This window comes from Rhinichthys klamathensis, unplaced genomic scaffold, assembly GCF_029890125.1.
Source record: "Rhinichthys klamathensis goyatoka isolate OS25496 unplaced genomic scaffold, OSU_Roscu_1.1 h1tg000076l_1, whole genome shotgun sequence".
Classification (NCBI taxonomy): Eukaryota; Metazoa; Chordata; class Actinopteri; order Cypriniformes; family Leuciscidae; genus Rhinichthys; species Rhinichthys klamathensis.
The window spans coordinates 3,045,795-3,069,734 of NW_026606618.1; the positions used below are offsets into that span (position 1 = coordinate 3,045,795).

Genomic DNA, 23,940 nt, shown 5'->3' on the forward strand with positions numbered 1-23,940 from the left:
CAAAACTCAACATTCGTCGACAGGCTCTCTTTCTCTGTCCCTGTAAGTCCCCTTCCTCTCTGGAGGTTGTTTTGCAGGTTTGCCAAGTCCAGCTGAGCATGTTTTCAAGTGACTGAAAAGAATGAATTATGCAGCAGTAAGCATGCTTACAGCTGGCCGTTTGGAGAGTCTTTGATCTGAGAGCGGAGTGTGCATGAATGCCCGCATTGTGTGTGTGTGTGTGTGTGTGTGTGTGTACACGAATGTTTGTGTTTGGAAGAATAGGGAGGCCCAGGTCTGGGTTAGAAGAGATTACACTGCATGCAAGCACATTGGGTAAAGGCTAGCTGGAGAAAAATACCCTGACTGACAGTCAGATATTGTCCTTAAAGGAATAGTTTGCCCAAAAAATGAAACTATTTACTCACCTTCATGTCATTCCAAACCCAAATGACATCTGTCATCCGTGAAACACAAAAGGAGATGTTTTGAAGAAGGTTCACGCGGCTCTTTTCCATACAGTGAAAAATCGTAAAAATGGGTTTGGGTCAAATATGGACTAATCCAACCGTTGGTTTTAAAAATTGTATTTAAAACTTTAAACCAACGGTTGGGTTTGATATTTGACCCAACCTTGGGTTGAAACAACCCAGCATTTTGTAGTGTATATTGTGACCAGCGGCTGTCAAACTTCAAAAAGCACTATAAGCTCTATAGTTCATATTCACATTAGAAACTTCCATAGCTCCTCATTTCAAGTCTTCTTGAATTCAGTAGAATAGCATTGTCTGAGGAATAAGTTATGCACTAATAATCTTTGATTTCACCATATAATTCAAATCGCTTTTTAAATGTTAATTTAGTACAATTAAATTTTTTTTTTATTAATTTTTGATTTACAATTTTTTTAATAAAGATTTTATTTTATTAATATAATTATATATTAATATATAATATAAAAATAAACAATATATTGATTCTTTTTGTCTATTGAATGATATATTCGACTGCCACAATATTGTAAATTCAAAGACAATATTTATTCATTTGATATATGCCATTAATTGAGGTTAATTATATAAAATAATAAATATGCACAATTTTTATCTTTAATTGTCTGAAAGACAGTTTGTGTTGTGTAATATCTAATTGTTCATGTATTCACCTATGAATCAAAGTGAAGTAACTGAAATCATTTCTTTAAAATATAAATATTGACTACATATAATTTTGTTGTCCATAAACAAGCATTTCTTTGTTTTCTCTTACAGGTCGTAATGAATTAATTGCCAGATACATCAAACTCAGAACGGGAAAAACACGGACGAGAAAGCAGGTTTGTGGAGCTGCTTCAAATTCTAAGTTCAATTCTAAATAATGCTGGTTACCGTGACTGATCTACGGTTTATTTCCAGTAAATTCTCAACATTGACAGTGACAAGCCAGGCTTTGTTTATAGCTTCAACCAAACGTGGTCTTGCTGGCTTACTGCCTTCCTTAGTTACCGAAGCGTTCTTCAGCGAGCGGACACCTGTTGCTTTGTGCTCTCAGTTCACTGCAAATCTTTACAGTTTTACTGTAAAGTCAGTTTGACTTAAAAACTGAATTCTTAACTAATTAAATAGCTGATCGCATGCTTCTTCCTGGTTCCTGAACAAATGATGTGAAAGGTTGTATTACGGTAGATGTTCTGGTTGTAATTAAAGTACATGTTTTTTTGTGGCTAATGGCAGGGAGCCTTTCATCTCCATGGTTACAAAATGCTCCTTTTGTGTTTGTGTGTGTGTGTGTGTGTGTGTGTGTGACCAGGTCTCCAGTCATATCCAGGTTCTTGCCCGGCGGAAATCCAGAGAATTTCACTCCAAGCTAAAGGTACATGCCTACATCTTGTGTTTGACACAGTCTGTGTGTGTATGTGTATTCTCTCAGGCCATATCCGTACCGAACAGTGTGTGTGTGTGTGTGTGTGTGTGTGTGTGTGTACGGGTGCCCTGCTGTTTGGGTGTCTGTAACCTAGATTTCCTGCTTGTGACTGCCCTGCTTAGTATGCAGTCAACTGGCTAACTTCTTTTCTTCTGCATGTTTGTCCGTTTCCTTCCTGTTTCGCACAAAAGTGTGTTTGTTTTGGAAGAAACTGCATTTTGCCAGGCGTTGCATACACACTGAAAAATGTGTGTTAATGTGTGATATACTTGGCTTGAGCAAAGTTGTTCAAGGACAAGCACATGATTTGAAAAGCAGCATGAAACTCAAAGGCAGACGTGCCCCCTTTAGATATCATTTTTGCATGTGACAATATATGAGTAACTATCCAATCTAATCCAAGATTTCCAGACGTGTCATAGTTTCAGGTCACTGGCATTGTTTAGCCTGATAACTTATGATGCTAAAATATTTTTTTTAAATCATATTATTTATTAAATGGTTAAAACATATATTATGTATATAGATAATGAGTTTTTCAATAAAAAAAATTCTTTACCAAAACAGCATTTGTTTGATCAAAAAATACATTGATATTGTGAAATGCTCAACCATTTAATTCAAATCGCATTTTAAATAGTAATTTAGTAAAAATGTTCTTTTTAAATCAACCATTTAAAAAAAAATTGTTTTAATAAGGATTACTGTGGGTTGTAGGCCAGTGACTGGCTAATGTTAAATTATTTGACAATAAATATTTATAATTAATAAAATATTAAAATATATTATTAAATGATTCAAAAAATGATATATTATGTAAAATGATGCATAAAATTAGTTTTTCAATAAAATATTAAAACATTTTTGAAAATAAGTCTCTAATGCTCACCAAGGTTGCATTTGATCAAGAATACAGTAAAACTGTTAAATATTATTAAAATATAAAATAACTGTTTCCTATATTATAAAATGTAATTTATTCCTGTGATGCAAAGCTGTATTTTCAGCATCATTACTCCAGTCTTCAGTGTCACATGATCCTTCAGAAATCATTATAATATGCTGATTTGCTCCTCAAGAAACATTTCTTATATTATCAATGTTGAAAACAGTTGTGCTGCTTAATATTTTTGTGGAAACAAAGAACAGCATTCATTTGAAACAGAAATCTTTGGTACCATTATAAATGATTTTACTGTTACTTTTGATCAATTTAATGTGTCTTTGGTAAAAGATAATTACTGACCACCTATACAGTTATATAAAAATTATGAATTAAAATTTTTCATTGTACTATTTACAACATAATGCATAGTGGCACGTTGGCTGATGTTGTGATCGTCTGACGTGTAAAGGAGGAGGGGTGTCAAAGGATCACGCTTTTGAGCAGCTGTGGCATCTGGTGGTTAAACAGCGAATGACAGTTCAGACTCAGTCTGCCATCGACATCATTTGCTTGTATGAATACACTTTGACAAGTTCAAGTGTGCTAACATCGTCTACTGCAGAACGATAAAGGTTAGACAGGTCATTTTCATACATTGTAGACCTAAATATTGCTGACTGACCACTATTTAATACTTCATACCGACAGTACTTAAAGTCGGCATGAAATGGAAGTTGCGATCGTCTTTTCTTCCCTATTTTGATGTACGGTATATCCGAATGAAACAGCTTCTTGAAAAAAAATATATATATGTAGGACGAGACTTGATTTTGTCCATCAGGAATTGATTGGATAGTTGCGGTTTGCTATTGGTAGATCTCATGTGATTGCCGGGTTGTCCCGCCCTCGCGCCAGTAAACAGAGAAGAGATGTCACTGCAAGAGGGAGGGATTTCATGCTGACTTTAATATGAACAACACTAAACCTGCAGTTAATAAGGTAAAACCTCTGATTAGTCTTTAATGTTTTCGCCCTGATGCTTTTGCCTTCTTTATAAGCCTGATACAGTGGACATACAGAAGGGAGAAAAGGCGGGAATAGGATCGGTTACTCATTTGATTATACAAAAGGCTCTTCTTTGAGCGTATGCACTCCCGTACTTGACAGCATGCTTGACCAGAATGAAAGCCATTGATCAGACACTCAGACTGACTGCTGCTTTCATGCACTGCAGCTGACAAAAACAGCTCACATTCTCCAAATGAGTAACACAAGCCACAGAAGTCTAACAGACCTCACCAAATGGTGCAACAGCATGCATAAAGTCAAAACTTTACCACATGTGCAATGCATGACGGGAGCTCAGAGACTCTTAACAACTCTGATTACTAGTTACGAGAACATTTGAGGGCATATTGCTGGTCTTACTGTACATTCACAGTAATTCACATGATTCAGAAAGCACTCTGTCTAATTAAATGTAGTTCCTCGCATACAATTTACCTCTGCTTTATGCATTACTATACTTATATAAGGCTACGTTTTATATAAAAAGTCAATTAATTTTCAGATTCATAGGTCAATGACAAAACAATTTTCCCATTTAGCTTGTTTAAAGAATCATGCCTCCATAGAGCAGTTTAAATGGGCCTTACCTACGTTTTCACGCCGTCTGGTCTTAAGACAAATTCATTTGAAGAAATGATGAGACCCTCTGCCTTTAAGTCATAAATACAGGAGCTGAATGTTCTCTGTGATGTGTGTCGTTGAAGGACCAGAGCGTGAAGAATGATGCGATCAGCAGGATGGCAGCCATGTCTTCAGCACAGATCGTCTCGGCCACGGCCATCCACAGCCGGCTGGGGCTCGCGGGACTCCCACGGGCCACCTTACCTGGGTCCACAGGGGTAAGACATGCCCCAGCACACTTTAAAGCCATTAGTGTCCATTTAAAGGACAAGCAAAAGAATAAATCCATGCGTATGGTTTCACTTGAGCACTGCAACATTTGTGAATAAGTGTAACTTTTGCTCCCTTTCTAGATTTGGCAGGTGCCGACAGGACAGCCTGGTTCCTCACAAGAGTAAGTAGATAGAACTTAAACTAAGTCAGTTAGGCTACACATGGTTGAATTTGTACCTAGTAAAATAATGTATTATAAACTAATAAACAACTTGTTGCAAACATAAAACTGCCCCCTTGTAATAATGAGCTCTCTTGTTCCTCAGTATAAAGCCGTTCTCACAGCAGAATTACCCCATCCAGACGGCCACAGCTATTGCAGGTTTGTATAAATGATTAATTTGTAATATAATTTAGTTTATATAATATAAATAAAATATATATTTATAATATGATATGAGAATTACATTACTTGGTTGAAGAATTGTTTATTATTAAAATTGTATTAAAATTGTATTTTCTATGTAATATTAATAAATAAAAAGTATATTTACACTATTATATATTTCGCTTTAATTGTAATATAATATGTAAATATATAAATTATATGTATACTATCATATTAAAACAATGTAATTAAATTATTAAGTGTAAGAAGATTTATTCATTTAAAAAAAAATCTAGTATATTTATTATAGTTAAATCACTCTTAAAGGGACAGTTCACCCAAAAATTTAAATTCTGTCATCATTTACTTTTCATTTATGGGTGAACTATCCCTTTAACGAGTCTGGTCTTATTTCTTTAATCCATCACTGATGTGTGCTGTGTGTGTGTGTGTAGCTTACGAGTCCCCCACAGCCCTCACAGCTGCTGTCCCGGTGTGGCACGGGCGCTCTATTGGCACCTCTAAACTGCGGCTGGTGGAGTTCTCCTCCTTCCTGGAGCATCAGCGGGACCCAGATTCAGTGAGTCAGCACACATACCCAGAATTACTGCAGAAGAGCAGCCTTGACCTGCTTTACCAGCCTCAAAAATACTGCTGCTTTACTTCTTCAGCACTGAACATCTACATCTTTATCATGGAGAGATCAAATCAACATCACAACAAACACTATTAAATGATGACTTCTGCAGCTCTGCAATTTTTATCATCTGTTAAGCATTGTATAATGTAATAATATTATATTATATATTATATTACATTATATATATATATATATATATATATATATATATATATATATATATATATATATATAAATATTCAGCAGAATTATTATAAAAGAATGTTTATGGTTTATAGCTGAAAAAAAAATTTAAACTACTATTTTATTCAGTATTTTTATTTCTTGGAGGTGTTGTTGAATACACATGCTCAAAAGCATAATGCAACATTTCTAAAGTAATAATAAATCTATAATTAAATAATATTATAGTAAATAAAAATAAAAAAGTATGTTTTTATTTATTTACTTAAATGTATTGCTTAAATACTCTTTTCACCAGATGAGTAATATGTGAAATGTATTTATTTATTTTAAATTAAAGATACTTTTACCATAAATGCTACGATTGATTTTAGTAGTATTGCATTATTTTACTTGCATATCCTTGGTGTTGGTGATAATATAATATAATATAATATAATTTAATATAATATAAAATAATATAATATAATATAATATAATATAATATAATATTTAAAATAATGTAATGTTTATAACTATATTAATTTATTATAAATTTCTTACTTTAGAAATGTTGCATTGTGCGTTTGTATTAATCAACTAGTTACACCTCTAAGAAATAAAATACTGAATAAAATATCATAATATAATATAATATAATATAATAGTTATAATATAAAATGAGAATATAAATACAGTAGTACATTACTTAGTGGTAGAATTGTTTATCAAATTGATATTATTTCTATTATTAAATCATAATATATTTGTTTAATAATATAAGAATTACATAACTTGGTGAAAGTATTGAGTTTAGCCTTGGATCAGCAAGCTTGTGCGATGCTTTAAAGAAATGTAAATCCACGGACAGCAGCTGCCGGCCGTTTGGGTCTTATTGGAGATGGTCATGATGACCAAGGTCACATCCTGCATTTTTCCTGATCCAATGATAATGATGGAAAACTACAGAAGCTCAAGATTGCATTTCTTAAGTCATTTTCAGCTCAAATTAAATGCAGCGCTAAACCAAAACACATCTTTTCTGGTGCAGAACTGCCCCTGCTTATTATGATCTAGTAGTCCTCCAAAAGTGTCTGTAGATCAGCTGACCGATGCTGAATGTCCTATTTACGCCCTGATCTGACTGCAGTCAAGACAATGAAGACAAAACTGTATGTGCAGATTAAAAGTGAGACCTGGGAAGAACTTCTTGTGACCTACAGGTTATCAAAATGTCTAGTGTCCGTGTTAAAGCAGACCTGTGTTATCCATCATGTTGGCAGCATCTGTATGAAATGCTTGTCCCTCTGGTCTGGCGTGACAGCAGCTATTAATCATGCGTTATACGCAGAACCGGTCGTGTTCTCAACACAGTCGTCCAGCCACACAAACATTCAGCAGAACCTGAAATCTGAAATGCTTCATTACGGATACAAACAACATTTGGGAATAGCATTTTAACTCATTGAAAACGATAAACTATAAAAAATATTGTTGCTTCGACAACAAACATCTTACAAAAAAAGTATGTTTGTGTATATGTTGCATCGATCTAATTCGCAACTCTTTGTGCAGTACAACAAGCATCTGTTTGTGCACATCGGCCAGACGAGTTACTCGTACAACGACGCGCTTCTGGAGACAGTGGACATACGTCAAATCTACGACAAATTCCCTGAGAAGAAGGGTGGGCTGAAGGAGCTGTTTGGGAAAGGACCTCAGAACGCCTTCTTCCTGGTCAAGTTCTGGGTGAGTCAGTTTGAGCAGTCGGGCCGCGGCCTAGCTGTTAGCGCATGTGCTCTGCTGCTCATGCTAACTATACTAATTCAGTTCAAATCATTTTCTAAACCCATTTTCTTCTTTTTTCCACATCATTTTATGTGCTACTTCACTTCTCAATCCAATAAAAATGTCCAGAAACACCTGTAATAGTGAGACATTTTTTTAAACAATGGTGTTATAGTGCATTATAGTGATTAATATATAGTGAATATATATAAATATATATATACAGTTGTGGTCAGAATTATTGGCACCCCTTGGTAAATGTGATCAAAGATGGCTGTAAAAATAAATCTGCATTGTTACCAAAAAATGTGCAAACCTCCAACCTTTTACTGAAGTAAATGAATTGAAATTGGGGGGAAAAACACATTATGAAATAAATGTTTTTCTCCAAAACACGTTGGCCATAATTTACTGGCACCCTTTTATTAATTATTGTCTTTTTGTGACCTCTTTTTGCTAAAATAACAGCTCTGAGTTTTCTCCTATGCCTGATGAGTTTGGAGAACACCTGACAAGAGATCAGAGAGCATTCCTCCAGATCCTTCAGATTCCCAGATCCATGTTGGTGCTTCTCCTCTTCAGTTCAGCCCACTCATTTTAGGGTTCAGGTCAGGGACTGGGACGGTCATGGCAGAAGCTTCATTTTGTGCTCAGAGACACATTTTTGTGTTGATTTTGATGTTTGTTCTGGATCGTTGTCCTGATGGAAGATCCAACCACAGCCCATTAAATGATTTCTAGCAGAGGCTGTCAAGTTTTGATTTTTTATGTGTTTGTATTTGCTAGAATCCATGATACCATGTATCTGAACAAGATTTCCAGGACCTTCAGCAACAAAATATAGACCCACAACATTAAAGATCCAGCAGTATATTTAACCGTGGGCATGGGATACTCTTTATCCCTGTTAGTACCAAACACATCTGGTGGGTTTGCTGCCAAAAAGCTCTTTTTTTAGTTTCATCTGACCACAGAACCTCATGCCATTTGAAGTTCCAGTCGTGTCTGACAACTGAATATGCTGGAGTTTGTTTTTGGATGAGCGAGGAGGATTTTTCTTGAAACCCTCCCAAACAACATGTGGGGATGTAGGGGTTGTTTGATTTTTTTTTTTTAAGGCTTTTTGACCCCAAGACTCAAGTAATCTCTGCAATTCTCCATCTGTGATCCTTGGAGAGTCTTTGGCCACTCAAACTCTCCTCCTCACCGTGCATTAGGACGATATAGACACACGTCCTCTTCCAGGCAGATTCATAACATCTTTAGTTGATTGGAACTTCTTGATTATTGCCCTGATGGTGGAAATGGGGATTTTCACTGCTTTAGCTTATTTCTTACTGCCACTTTCTATTTTGTGAAGGTCAACAATCTTTTGCTGCACATCAGAACTATATTCTTTGGCTTTACTCATTGTGATGAATGAGATTAAGGGAATTTGCCCTTTGTGTTTCCTCATATTTATACTCCTCTGAAAGCAAAAAAATGTAAATATTCATGAAAATATACTTCAGAGATATTTTACTCATAAAAAATTCTAGGGGCGCCAGTAATTGTGGCCAACGTGTTTTGGAGAAAAAACAAAACACCCCCCCCCCCCCTTTCAATTCTTTTTCTTCAATGAAAGGTTTGAGTTTTGTGGATTTTTTTTTTGAATGAAAGATCAAAATAATAAACAATGCAGATTTACTTTCACAGCCGTCTTTGATCATATTTACCAGGGGTGGCAATAACTCTGACCACAACTGTATGTATATATATATATATATATATAGTGAATATATTTATAAAATAAATGTGAAAAAAAGTAAATAATTATTATAATCATAATTAGTTTCAGCATTTTTGTGCACATTTTATTTTCACTTTTGGCTGTAATGTAAATCATTTTCATATTAAAAGATATTGTCAATATAAAAACCTAACTAATAAATACTTATAATAATAATAAATAATAATAATTTTTGTATTATGGCTTTTTATAGTTTAGGATCTGGGATAAGGGTAGTTCTTATAATAAATTATAATTCAGTTAATTCTTTTTTAATATAAACATTTTTTTGTACTAAAAGATATCATTGTCAAAACCTAATTTGAAAAATAAATAAATACTTAGAATGGACAATTTTAAATGAATACGTTTTATATAACAAAAATGTAACAAATTCTAAAATTAACTTTTAAACATAATAAATCACTCTTCATGATGGCTTTTTATAGTTTAAGAATGAATGAAATTCTGGTCTTGGGTAAGAGTAATTCTTATAATAATTTATTGAATAACTAATAAATACTAGTATGGGTTTTATATAAAAAAAATGTAGCTTTAGTTCTAAAATAAACATTAAACATAATTGTTTTTTTGTGATGGCTTTTAAGAATGAGTAAAAGTCTGGGTCAGTTCTTTTTTAATACAAATAATTTTCATATTGAAAGCTATCATTGTCAATATGAAACTTAAGTAGTAAATAGTAAATACAAAGTTAATTTGTAGTTTTGTAAATTTACTTCAAGTGTTTCTTCAAGTATGGGTAATTTTGGCTTTATTTAAATCACATTTCAATCATAAACTAATTATTTATCCATTTTGAACTTTAATTCTAAAATAAACCTAAAACATAATTTATGTTTTATGATAGCTTTTGCTAGTTTAAGACTGAAAGTCTGGATCTGGGATAAAATGTAAAACAATAAAATCAGACATCAATAAAAAAGACATCTGAAAAACATTTAAAAGTTTTTATTTTTTATAAAAAATAAAGTCATGTGACACAAAAGCACCCACAGTTACAGAATCCACCATACGTCAGCATTATACGAGCCGCTGAGAAAGCAGTGTCCGCCGAGCTCTAGTGACCTGCATGCGCTTGAGTTGAGGCAGCTGAATCGGTTCAACACGTCGGCGTTTGATTAAAGTGCTGTGTTAAAGCCAGCAGTGGTGTGTTTAATCCCTGTGAAACACAGCGCGCTCTGTCCTTTAATACTGCTGATGCTGGGTTTGATAGGGAGCCTTTATTTGAACACCTGCCGCTCTGAGCGACAGGTGCAAGCGCATGACGGCCTCATCCTGGACAGACTGAAATAAAGAACTGAAGGTTAACACTTATTACACTCTTACGTCGGACACTAGTTTTCGGATGGTGAATTGTGCTGGCCAAAGTGTTCTTATTATTTTTATTATATCTCTACACAATTGTGGCATAATAAATCATGTTTTATAACCTTGAAATCTCTGAGACTGTACAAAAGATTATTCTTTTTTTCTTATGTTCTTTCAACAGCATTTGATATCTCAACGTTTTAAAATAGATTTGCAGATGTTTCATGAAATGCAGCTGTAAATCAGACTGAGTGATTGTAGGTGTGTGTGGCCTTGATAAACTTCACAGAAGGCTCTATTCACAGGTTAAAGTTGCCAAAGAGTTTACTGTTGACATAAAGCACCTTTTTATTTTTTTAGTGTCTGACAAATTACTCATTTATTTGCCCAACTGTATGCGAAGTGGCTTTTGTCAATGTTTTCTCTCCATCCGTCACTGAGCTGTTATCTGGTGCGTCCGCAGGCCGACCTGAACTGCAACATCCAGGAGGATTCTGGGGCTTTCTACGGCGTGACCAGTCAGTACGAGAGCTCAGAGAACATGACCATTACCTGCTCCACAAAGGTCTGCTCCTTCGGGAAACAAGTGGTGGAGAAAGTTGAGGTGAGTGCTAATGAATATGATAAATAAAGGAGTAAAAAGATGTTTGTAAACGTCAAAATGTATCCTATCAAAAGTAAACTCAAAATGTACTATATATGTTTAGTTTATTTCACTTGTTTTTGGTCATATTAATATATATATATATATTTTTTTTAATTATTATTATTATTTTTTAATATGTTTAACTATAATTTTATATTAGACCTTTTTATATACACAATTACAATTTTTAAAGTTCAGTTAATAAATATTCAATTTTATGTGTAATCTTGTAATATTTAAAATTGTATATACATGTAAAATGTATGTAGGCGTATATATTTAATTTAATAATATGTATTTTTATATACAATTATAATATGAATTTTATTTGTATTTTTCAGTGTTATTTGTAATATTGACATGTTTTAAATCATGTGTAAAATTGTATATATTATGTATTTGTATATACAAATATTATATATATATTTATATGTTTTAATATAATTTATATGTAATATTTCATATAAACATGTACATATTAATATGTATTGTAGTGTTTTATATACAGTTATAACATGAATTATATTTGTTTGTTTTCTTTACTATTTTTAAAGTTCAGTTAAATTATGTGTTTAAATTTTATTTGTAAAATTGAAATATTTAATGTGTAAAATGTTTTATATATATATAAATATATATATATATATATATATATATATATATATAAACTGTATGAATTCATTTAATTAATTAATTAAAGTCTCTTATTTCTTTGGTAGACGGAGTATGCTCGGTTTGAGAACGGACGTTTTGTGTACAAGATCAGCCGGTCTCCCATGTGTGAATACATGATCAACTTCATCCATAAGCTCAAGCACCTGCCTGAGAAGTACATGATGAACAGCGTACTAGAAAACTTTACCATCCTCCTGGTATGTCCTGCAATCCCCATCTCATTCTGTTATCTAAATCCACGTGTATATAGTCAGTGAAAAATGTGTCCTCGTGTTGGGCGGTTTCTAAAAGCCGGCTTTCTCTCCTGTTCCTGCAGGTGGTGACGAACAGAGACACTCAGGAGACCCTGCTGTGCATGGCCTGCGTGTTCGAGGTGTCAAACAGCGAGCACGGCGCTCAGCATCACATCTACAGACTGGTCAAAGACTGAGGCTCCCGACTCACACCAGTAACACTAACAGCAGTCAGTCAGTCAGCGACCCACTGCTCACACACAGAACAGTGGAGACTTTATATTCACTGAGGCTTTACACAGCTGACGTCCGCCAAGAGCGGCAAAGCCTGACGGACTAAGAAAAGCCTTTGAATGACTCGAGCTCATTTTAAGTGGCTGTGCCTCTGTCAGTCCCACCCCAGAAGGCTTTTTCTCACGTTTTTGGGTGAGGTCTGGAATGAATAATTACATTATAATTTGTTCATCACTCGTGTTTTGGTGTTTATTTTTCTTTAACCTGTCGTGGGTGAAACGGTACAGTTTTGTTATTTTTGTCTGGATGTCTGTTTAACTCGGTTGATGTTTTAAACCACAATGTGTTTTGAAAGAACGTTGCTCAGCCTATATAAAGTTGTATTGTCATAGTACATGGAAGCTTTTTTCTGTTGTTCAGCCTTTTATTCTCACGTTGAACTACATTTCAAATGCTTAATTCGCCCCTGGTATTTGTTTTTGTTTTGTTTGTTTTTTCACATTGAGTGGATTTAACTTTAATGAAAGAGCATAAAAAGGTACTGTATTATTTATGTGGAACTACCTGCCTTACACTGCACATGGGCTGTTCCAGTACTAAAACACTAAGAAACAAATCATTTTCATCATAGAAACTTTCCAAATAACAAAAGATGTTGAAGGCAAATACAAACCTTAATCAGTTTTGTTTATTTGCATTTAAAACTGAAGTATGTAACTTTTTCTGTGTTATAAATAAGTAAAGCCATTTCATGGGTTAACTTTAAACTTTAACCTTTTTATTTTAAGCGACTCGTCTAGTTCTACGCAACAACACTGACTCGACCAATGGTGTGATTTGGGGGCGGGGCTATCAATATTTTATTTTTTTAAATTCCGTTAGGAGGCGCTGTTGGGGCATAGAAATAAATTACATACTTCAGATTTAAGAAACTAGCACGTTATTTCGTCCCATATCAGAATAGGCTACACAATAGAGGTAATTTACATAGCAAAATCACCAAAGCATATTGTGCCTTAGTGTTTATCATCACAGACTTTGTCTATTTGTGAGTAAAAGTATATAACCTCACTTGATGTTTGCATTTTGTCCCACAAAAAAATGTTCTGCCACATTTTTTTTTGTCAAGCCAGTCTAAGTAGGTCACATGTCTCTCTTGTACACCAAATAAACACATTCTATCACTTCTGTTCATGCCAAGTGAAAGCTACAGGTGTTGAAAGTGCCTTTTGTTTTTTGTTTTTTCCAGCTCAGAAAATGGTATATGCCAAAAAAAAAAAAGGTCAGATTTGGATTCTATCACCATAATGCCTTTGACATTTTTAAAAAGCTGGGAAAAATAATTAATTAATTGATGGAAATATATTTTTAATTTCAATATGAATCAAATGATACGTCAGAAATTCATTTTCCACCCTGTAAAGAAAGCCGTTGATTGTGGTGTCATGTGGAAAGAGATTTCATGTGCATCAAATGACATGTTACAGCGACAGCCAGAGCGATGAGTGACAGTCCAGTGCTTACAGAGCCGTTTTTGTTGATGACTCCTTAATCTGAATCAAATTGTTGATTTCAGTCTTATTTACCACACACGATTGTGGGTTCTGTTTTGTTCGTTCGTTTTTGTCATGTTTTACATGTTTTGCAGAGTATCTGTTAGTAAAATGAGCATTAAAACGGAACACTAATGTATTTGACGGCATTTTGTTTTCAGTAAAGAGAGCACTGAAACGCTGAGTTTGGGGTAGCTTTTTAATAGGTGGACTCTTGTCAAATAATTGTTTTCAATCGTGTAATTTTCCTTGAGAGGATGACACGAAAAGAAAATGAAAATAAACTTTTAGTGTTTGTACTGCAAACTGTTTCACTGAGCTTCTCTATTTTCTCTGCACTAAATAATTAGGCCTAGCATTGACTCTTTTCACATTTCAGGTTTCTCAGAAGCGGAAGTCTTCATAGTTGGGTAAACTATAGCGGTGAATGAGAGACTAACTTACATTACATATATTTTTCGTGTTCCCATTTGCTCAAATAGCAAAAGAAAAACTCCATAACAGTGTTTTCACAACTTTCAAAAGAGGAAAACCATAAAGAGAGACTGATAACGGAACCAATGTGTCAATTTGACCGTCACTCCCACATAGCAGAAGCAGAAACACCCTCACAACAGCATTAACTAGTTTTTTTTGTAGGTTGATACAACAGTATACAATACAAAGAAAGTTATAATTGTAGACTATATAAATTTTTGGAAAAAAGTCAAATATAAAACACTTTGCAGGATTTACGATGCTGATGACAAAACACGTCATCACAGTCTGTGAAAAGGTCAATTATTGTTTGTTTACACACATACACACGTTTTTGATAAACAAATAGCCTATATCACCACCAGTATGAATGACATGTGGCTCTGTTTGGTGGACGCTAAAAAACATAGTCTGTGTAATGTTTATTACAACCACTATGTGGCAGTACATAGTCAATAATGACACGCTACATTACCGTTTCTTCAACTAAAATTGAATACAAATTAACTAAATTAAATCAACATTATTATATATTATATGAAATAATTCACTAAAATAATAATAGTTGTTAATACAATGATATACTATTACTGTTATTATAAAGATTTATTATGTAGGCTATTTTTTATTATTTTTGAAATTATTGTAGGCCTATATAATATATAGGCTACTTGCCATTATATATATATATGAATAATATGTCGCAATATATCCCAATACAAACGCAACAATGTTTATCGTGGACAGTGACAATAGGCCTATGTATTGTGTATAGTTCACCCAAAATAAAAAAATACTGTGAGAGAAAAAAAATCCACTTTTCAGAGTTTTAGTGTCAGTACTACATTAGACTGCAATATAATGTTGAATATAAATGTATAATAATGCAATCTGGGAATATGTGTGGGTCCTGATAATGCCAAATGTCTTGTTACCAGTAAAAAGTGGTCAACAATATTTTAAATATATCTAGTCAGAAACATATTCGTCTAAAACAATTCTGCATTTTCAGCTTCAGAATCATGAATATTTGTATTCTAATGTCACTATTGTCCTGTGCATTGGTTACCAGCACCAAGTCCAAGCCTATTCATTTACATCCGTATCGTGAGTTCAGTATCGTGATATGTATCGACTCGTGACATGTGGGTATCGTTACACCCCTAATTTATAGTGTATATATATATATAGATAGATTATATATATATATATATATTAGGGCTGGGCAAGTTAACGCGTTATTATCGCGTTAACGCATTTATTAATTAATGCCGACAATTTTTTTATCGCACGTTAACGCAGGTTTTTTTTTTTATTATTTTGAAAGTCCGTTGCTCACTGGCTCTGAATACACATAGGCCTACAGTCAAACCATGGATCACACGAGGGGTGGGATTGGTCAGCCAGCAAATAACCCACCCAAACAAGCAGTGGAGAGGCTTTGGCAGGTTCTCTCAGGTGAACAGAAAGGGAGACAGCGCCGCTCGAGTGAATGACAGGCGCTCTATGGATAGTAACCATGCAACGGCTTCTGTGCGCTACGCAGCTGTAGCCTTTTTAACTTAAATTAAAATTATACATAATTTTACCTGATAGGCCTGCGTTTAGTTTAGTGGAGATGCGCTGCCATGTGAATTCCCTTCTGTTGATGACGTCCTGATAACTATTTAGATTGTGGAAACTCACAAACAGCGAGCCGAGGATCAGTCTCTCTTCCAATGATTTGTGCTGCGCGTCGTCCATTCAACTTCGGCAACGGGAGGGCGCGGGCGCGTGCATGAGGCGAGCATGACCGCAACAGTTTCACAGGAACACATTTGCTTGTCGCACTAGCTCACAGCGCTTGCGGTACGCGTATAATTGACGCATTGTTACATTTTTGGAGAGGTGCACGTCAGGGTACGCGCGCTACACAGCAGGTACGTAGCGTGAGTTCGACGCAAAAGTATAAATTGGGCTTTACATCTGTTTAATGTAATCTTAGTGTACGTGGGAAACCATGTCATGACCAAACCTAAGCTACTATCAGAGAAGTAACGTTGGTCGACTTATATCTGTAGTAGTGGTCATGACCTCTGACTACATAGACTGTTTCTGCTCCCTGATAAAAGATACCTGTTCAGAAAGAAAAACAAGAAAACCGGACTCGTTTTAACAAGCTAGATAAAAGGTAATGCCCTGGCAGTGGCATAGCTTTGTTTTAATATTTGATTTGATTACATTATTGTTTAAGGTGAGATTTACAATAAATATTTTATTGCTACTGTGTAAAGGGAATTCTGCTGGTATAAAGCAGCTTATTTGTTTAAAGTTTTGGCAAACCATATGTTATTGCACTTTTGTGTATACAGCAGTAGGCCTATATTTAAATCAAAAGTGCGCAATACACTACTTTCGAATTCACTATTCACTCTTGCGCGTAACAATGCGATTAATCGCAATAAATTCATGCGATTAATCGAGATTAAATTTTTTAATCGTTGCCCAGCACTAATATATATATATATATATATATATATATATATATATATATATATATATATATATATATATATATTATAGCCTATATGTAGTGAGAGAGAGAGAAAGAGAGAGAGAGAGAGAGAGAGAGAGAGAATTATATACAATTATTAGTATTATTAACTGTACATAATTAATAGGGCTCTACAGATGTTTGTCGACAGGTCAGCACAGCAGAACTGTTGATATAATCCTGACGGCTTATTTCACCAGGAAAATTGTCTTTTGCCCTCTCTCTCATCTGTGGATATTACGGCCTAAATCCGCACTGACGACTGACCGGTGGGAAATTTGGACATCCGGTTATGCACAGTTGGATAATACCAGTGTAGTGATTTACGCTAGAGTCGTTGACCTTTTTCAGTCTAAGAATCTCCACTTTACAGGCTTAATCTTATAGCCTAGCCCTGGCTACAGTATGGTCTAAATCTCATTTTATCAAATTGCGTCATGAATAGACGTAGGCAACTACATTTAAAGAACTAGTAACACCAATAATATTAACAAAGATTATAGCTTACGTTATATAATGCTTTATATTGTATATCACTTGTTGATCTGTGTTCTCAGAATAGGGACATTTTCTTAAATGTCAGGCAAGTCATCAAATATTTATTGGGGCACGTTGTAAATTGTGTTGTAAACACGTTGTTACAAATGTATGTAATTTATTAATTACAAGAGGATTCCCAAATTTTGGTCTGCCGAAACCCTTTGATCTAAAATATTTACTCGAAGCATATCCCTCTTGAGGTTTACACTTTATTTTTTTAAGGTGACGTAGTTACATTGCACTTATTCAAATAAGTAGCCTATACTGATCAATATTAATTAACTACATGTATAATAGTAATAACAGTAAAGTATGCATAACAACTAACCCTAAACCAGACCTTCACCCTACTGTAGTAACGTGTAACTACGTCACCTTAAAATAAAGTTTAATTTCAATAATTGAATGCAGTGTTCTATTATATGTAACATGTTAACATTTTATTAAGTTTTTTTTTATCGTTTATTTTAATTTAACATTTTATGATATAATTATTAGCTTTTTAAAAAACCCAGTTTGGGAAACCACGAACAACATTGTTTGTCAAAAGAAATGTTTGATATTTTTGTGTTAGTAAAACATTTTCGTTGTTTCAAAAATGTATTTGTGACATAGTTTTGTGAGTTTACATTTTGCTGAAAAGCCTATATTGATGGATATTTGTTAATTTTTGTATTAACAAAAGTTTTTTTTTTTTTTTTTTACAGTTTGTTTAATGGAAGCTTCCATTGTGACATCAAGCCCCGCTATTGGTCAACGTTTATGCGCAATTCTGATTGAAATGTTAAAATCCATTTTGTACATAAAAATAAAAATAGCCATATCCTGAGAAATATTCAGTGGCGTAAATGGACTAAATATGTGACAAGTAGCACCGATATTCTCAGTATGTGTTTATGATCACCTCAGTCAGTGCATTATTATCAACAATGAGTGAAGTTGGAGTATAAAGTCATGTGATGTTGGGAGGTGCCTGAGCCCTCAGAAACACGCTGCTGTAGTTCAGGGACAAACACAACTCTCAGTTCACAGTGGCGAACGCACAGTGACGAGTCATCTCTCCAGTTGATCAAGTTTTCACCCCTTCTAACATTATATGAATGTGAAAGTGCCTCGATGTGAATCATCATGGAACAAGAGGAGAGCAAAATCTCGGTGTGGGTATGCCGGGAGGAGAAGCTGGTGTCCGGACTGTCCAGACGCACCACCTGCGCGGACGTGGTAAAAGTGTTGCTGGAGGACCAGACCTTACAGCAAGGCGCGATGCTCAGCGGTACTCCACAGTCTTACTGCATCGTGGAGAAATGGAGGGGTTTTGAGCGGATTCTGCCGAATAAAACGAAAATCCTTCGGCTGTGGGGCGCTTGGGGAGACGAGCAGGAAAACGTGCGCTTCGTCCTGGTCAGAAGCGATGCGTCGCTGCCCAACAGCGGACCGAGGAGCGCCGAGGCTCGGGTCGTGCTCAGCAAAGACAGTCCCTGCACTGCGAAAACCACCACGCCATTTTCACAGGAAAAACAGCGGAGGATTGTGCGAAAGGCTTTTAGAAAGTTGGATAAAATTAACAAAAAGAAGGAGGAGGTTTCCAAAGACAAATCTGCGGAGAAAATGGAAACGCTCGTTCATCTTATCATCTCGCAGGATCATACAATTCGACAGCAGGTAGAGCGAATAAAAGAGCTGGACAGTGAAATCGAGAGGTATGAATCAAAAGTTCACTCTGACAGAATGAAAATACACGGCGTAAACTATGTGCAAGACACGTATTTGCTCGACCAGGGCTTGGATAGGGATTCCAGCGCGCATCCGGACGCGTCCTCCTTTGCGCAGTTTGAGGAATACGCGTCACGCTGCGACCAAGTCATTCAACTTCAGGAGGAACTAACCGAGAGGGAGGCTCTGATGGAGATACTTACAGGTGAAATACAAGAAGAACTCAACCAAAGGTGGATGAGACGGCGGCAGGAGGAGCTCTCCAACAAAGACGCGGACAGCGCTGGAGAAGAAACGGCTCTCAGGGTGACTTCTGTCCCCGAGGAACCGGTCTTAGTTGCTCCGGACCTCCTAACAGACAATGAACTCCAATTAGAGGAGGAGAGGATCAAAACACAGCTGGATACGAGTTTATACATCGGGTTGCGCTTGAACACTGATCTGGAGACGGTGAAGAGCGACTTGGATATGAGTGAGGAGCTTTTGGGCGCGAAGGAACAGGAGTTGAGGGAATTACTTGAAAAGGTTCACAGATTAGACGAGCTGGAAGGGAAACAGGCTGATGACAGCAAAGATGAGGGGAAAACTGAACAACTGCCTTCCGTAGACAAAGACAATGTATGGGTAGAGCAGGCGAGGGGACTGTCAAAAACATGCGCCAATGATGATGATTCGGACACCGGACTGAGTTCAATGCACAGCCAAGACTCGGATAACGCACCTGTTTGCGAGTCACTTGTGTGACTGTTGAAATCATAATGGGCCCAGAATCATTCAATACGACGCGAACTCAGGGAATATTTCGCCTCTCTAGATTTCAGTAATATTCTCTCTTTATAAGAGAGGAATGCATGTAAATTATACCAGTGTAGTGTTACGATCGCCTCACTCTCTAATTGCCTCACTTGTACAAATGGAGAATCGCTTATAAGGTGCAGCTTATCAAATTAAAACTAATTAACCGATGCATAGACTGAGAGATGTCCACTGTGTGCTGACTAATGTTATAATACCAACACTATGTATTTGTGTTATGTAGCCTTATGTTTAAACGTTGGAATTAGAGTTTTGTGGTTTAGTGCAGTAGCTTCGCTCTTCCTAAATATAAATATAAAATTTAGTGTTTTCTTTCTGAGAAAATATTGATGACTCTGATGGAATGATGGATTTTTGCCCAATCAAATGCTCTTTATAATGAGATTGACTAGCAAATGACTAGCAAATAGAACATCATAGTTTTTTTTTTTTTTTTTTGCTGGGATGTAACTGAAATCTGCTGGCTATTTAAAAATAAAAGGGATGAGTCTTTTGATATGACCCACCTACACTTCCTGTTTCAAAGGGAAATGTTAACACAGGAAAGAAATCTGACCAGCGCAGCTGTAGGTACGTCAAACCCATGACCACGATTTGCTAGTCAGATTGCAGGTGGTGTTAGGGGGCGGGGCATTCTCCTTTTAGAGAGCATCTGATTGGACAAAAATAAGTGCAGTGCAGGATGAGTCATCAATTTGTTTTGGTCATTTTTACTAGAAGAGTAACATTGCAAATATGAATGTTTATAGTGAATTTTGTCAACGTTTAGCATATACAACTTCTCAAAGTTAACGCACATCGACTAAAAAGCACAAAACTCTAATTTTTTATTTAACGGGGTTTTTAAATGTCTAGAATTATTTATTGTACATTTAGGCAGATAAAATAGTGCTAACCACCTCCATCCTCACCAGGTGACTAATTCGAATGATTCACTTAGAGCTTTTACACAAGGAATCAATTTGCATAACCAGAAAACATTCAGAGCTGTGGGAACTAAAGTTGTGGGAATCAAAAGTTGCGTGTGAAGCACTGCTGTTTATTCACTTGTGAGGAGCTGATGCGTGAATCCCTGTTTGCTTACAGTGAAGAGATAGACTGAAGCAATTTCAAAACGAGACTGTTTTAATTCAACTAAATGTGATGTCAGTAAAGTCATTTCTGCTTAATCTTTTTCTTTACACCCATTCATTTTCTTGTCACAAGGGACCTTTCAGCATCAAATGCATTTTGTGGTTGACTAATTTCACGCAATGCATTTGATTTCTCCATTGCAACTAATAGAAAAATGATCAAGTGGAATGCGCAAATATGTTTTATGAATGCTGTTGCAGCATTTCATCTCAATATGTGGATGCTTACAAAGTCATTTATGAATGATATCCACATCTGAATTAGAATTAATGGCAAAATCAAACTCAAAACTTTCTTGCTGCTGTATAGTACAAATGCATTATGAAGCATAAAGTCATATATACACTAAAAACATACATTCGGCTCCGGCATGACCTCAGCACAGTGTAACCAACACAAAGTTTCTTAAGGTTGGGCAGGGCATCCATCCAACCAACCCTCAATGCAGAAATGTCACCGAGTTCAAGGATTCGGTGGTGTATGAAAAGGATTTAAGAGTTAAGCCTTAAATGTGATGTTTAAAAACAGAGGAAGAAAAGGGATAGAGCCGCCCTCCCACTTCATTCTCAATTACGTAGTTTTGAAACGGATGAATTATGGTATTTGGAAAAGCCCTAGGTCAGCACTCTCCAAATTTGCAGATAAAACAGTGTTTTTATGTTCCATCTCTTCAAGTTATCATATAAACAACATCAAATTAAAGTTAAACCCCCGGGTTCACAGAAGGCTTAAGCCTTGTCCCAGACTAAAACGCATGTTTGAGCTGAAAGCAACTTGCACTGATATGCGTTTTGTCTCAAGATACACACCAGTAATGTTTTGTTTCTAAGGCAAATTTCTAAAAGCTATTTTAATGTCCTAACTGAACTAAGATCTAAGCCCCGCCTGTGAAACCGGGCCAAAGAGAACTGAAATGCTTCTACTTACAGTAGTATACTTATACTTAGTACACAACTAGATTTAGGCTCTAAAAAAAAAAAGAGCCATAATTTTGTCAATTAATAATGAGGCATTTCATTTCCCATCAAAATGAAGCAAATCCATCGGAAGTCTTTTAAAAAAGGGGGAAATTCTGGGCCTGGTTTCCTGCTGGCAACGTTGTCCTGTGATTAAAGTCGAAGAGGAGGAGGAGGAGGGGACAGATGATAAAGCGCCATTAATCTGGATTGGATTGAACCATTTTGAATAAACAAGAGCTCTGACGGGTTTGGAAAAGATTCAAGAACAGCTGGACGAGCAGAGATGCACAGCGACAGCGTACCAATGTGGGACAAACATGCCGTGTTGAATCAGGAGGCATGCCGAGAGGGCGAAAATGACATTCAACAAAACCTTTAGGATTATCCATGAGATCCAAGAACTGCTGTATTGTAAAAACGTAGATCTAATGTTTGCTATTATTTATTGTCCTCTTTATCCATCTGAAATAAAAGCAGGGGTTTTGTGACGATAAACCAGTGTGTTTATGGGTTCTGAGCCGACACAGGCTCATTACACACACATAATTGAGATCACCAGTACCGTTTTGGCAGGATCAAAGGCATTATCATTCAATAAGTCTGTTAAGCACTTTAAATTACGTCTTACAATGAGATCGTAATACAAGAAAGTTGATTTTGCAAGGGCGCATTCAATAACCGCTGTCATTCATTACAGAGAGTGATGCGTAAATGATTGACACATGAAAAAAATACCTCAAAGGCAAAAAAGTGCGTCAGTTTTGTACTTGGCATCAACGTTAATGCATGGAATGAGCTGCAATTGTTGTCTTAGATTAAGCTTAGATTACAACTGTGGAACGGACAAATTTTAACCGCTTAGGCTAGATTAACCAGCCATTGTTAGAAGCATGTAACATTTAGCATAAAGAAAACAGGCTATGCAGCTTTTATCTCTAGGAATGATAATACATGTTTCTTGTTAAGACACTGTAGGTTACCAAAGCAACCACTAAAAACAACATCAACAAAACACCACTTTATTTTTCTTTACATTTCTTTTAGACACCCATCTCTGCAGCAAAAACTATAGGGTACAACGGGGCTAAAGGCACACCTTAAAAAAAACACAATATATGTTTGATGTTTAATTGATGGAGCAACAGATTTTGTGTGAAAATAAATCATAAAAGTGGTTTGTTTAGTTTAAAATGTGGGTAACGGAGTAAAAGGCTCACCAGCATGAGGCAAAAGGTGCAGATTTATACAAATACTTTAGTTCAAATAATGTTTTTAATAATGTCTAGGTTAATACTTGTTCAAAACGATCCCTTTAGCAAAGTTTGTAATATTCTCAGTTTATTTTTATTTTTGTTCAATACTGTCATTAAAATGTTAGTATAAAAATATATATTTTTTAAATACAGAAACCAAATTATTTAAAAAAGTAAAGATTCTGAAAGGGAGGAGAATTGAAGGAGATCCCATAATAATTTAATAAAGATTTACAGTAGTAACAATAAATGATATTTTATTATAGGATGATTAATATCATATACAGGGTTCCTGCACACTTTTGAAAGTCAAATTTAAGGCTTTTTAAGACCTTTTTAAGACCTTAAGAAATCCAAATTAATACCGTACATTAGGGCTGTGCAGTATTGACAAATATATCTTGATATT

The 23,940-nt window shown here is 35.4% G+C and overlaps 3 protein-coding genes across 4 annotated transcripts in view; all 3 read left to right on the plus strand.

Annotated features, from left to right (window-relative positions):
• Positions 1-12,551, plus strand: part of tead1a (TEA domain family member 1a) — a 38,873-nt gene extending 26,322 nt beyond the window's left edge. For both annotated transcript variants that reach the window (XM_056250984.1, XM_056250985.1), the window contains exons 3-12: positions 1,251-1,315; positions 1,789-1,851; positions 4,561-4,695; positions 4,831-4,871; positions 5,017-5,072; positions 5,534-5,658; positions 7,456-7,629; positions 11,229-11,369; positions 12,131-12,283; positions 12,403-12,551. In XM_056250984.1, coding sequence (XP_056106959.1) covers positions 1,251-1,315; positions 1,789-1,851; positions 4,561-4,695; positions 4,831-4,871; positions 5,017-5,072; positions 5,534-5,658; positions 7,456-7,629; positions 11,229-11,369; positions 12,131-12,283; positions 12,403-12,516 — 1,067 coding nt within the window. In that variant the 3' untranslated portion in view covers positions 12,517-12,551. The remainder of the gene's footprint in view (positions 1-1,250; positions 1,316-1,788; positions 1,852-4,560; positions 4,696-4,830; positions 4,872-5,016; positions 5,073-5,533; positions 5,659-7,455; positions 7,630-11,228; positions 11,370-12,130; positions 12,284-12,402) is intronic.
• Positions 1-23,940, plus strand: part of atp6v1e1a (ATPase H+ transporting V1 subunit E1a) — a 154,225-nt gene that overhangs the window by 47,050 nt on the left and 83,235 nt on the right. The gene's annotated exons all lie outside the window — the stretch shown is intronic.
• rassf10a (Ras association domain family member 10a) lies at positions 18,684-20,489 on the plus strand. The gene has a single exon (XM_056250982.1). The coding sequence runs from the start codon at positions 18,785-18,787 to the stop codon at positions 20,111-20,113; it is 1,329 nt and encodes a 442-aa protein (XP_056106957.1). The 5' UTR covers positions 18,684-18,784; the 3' UTR covers positions 20,114-20,489.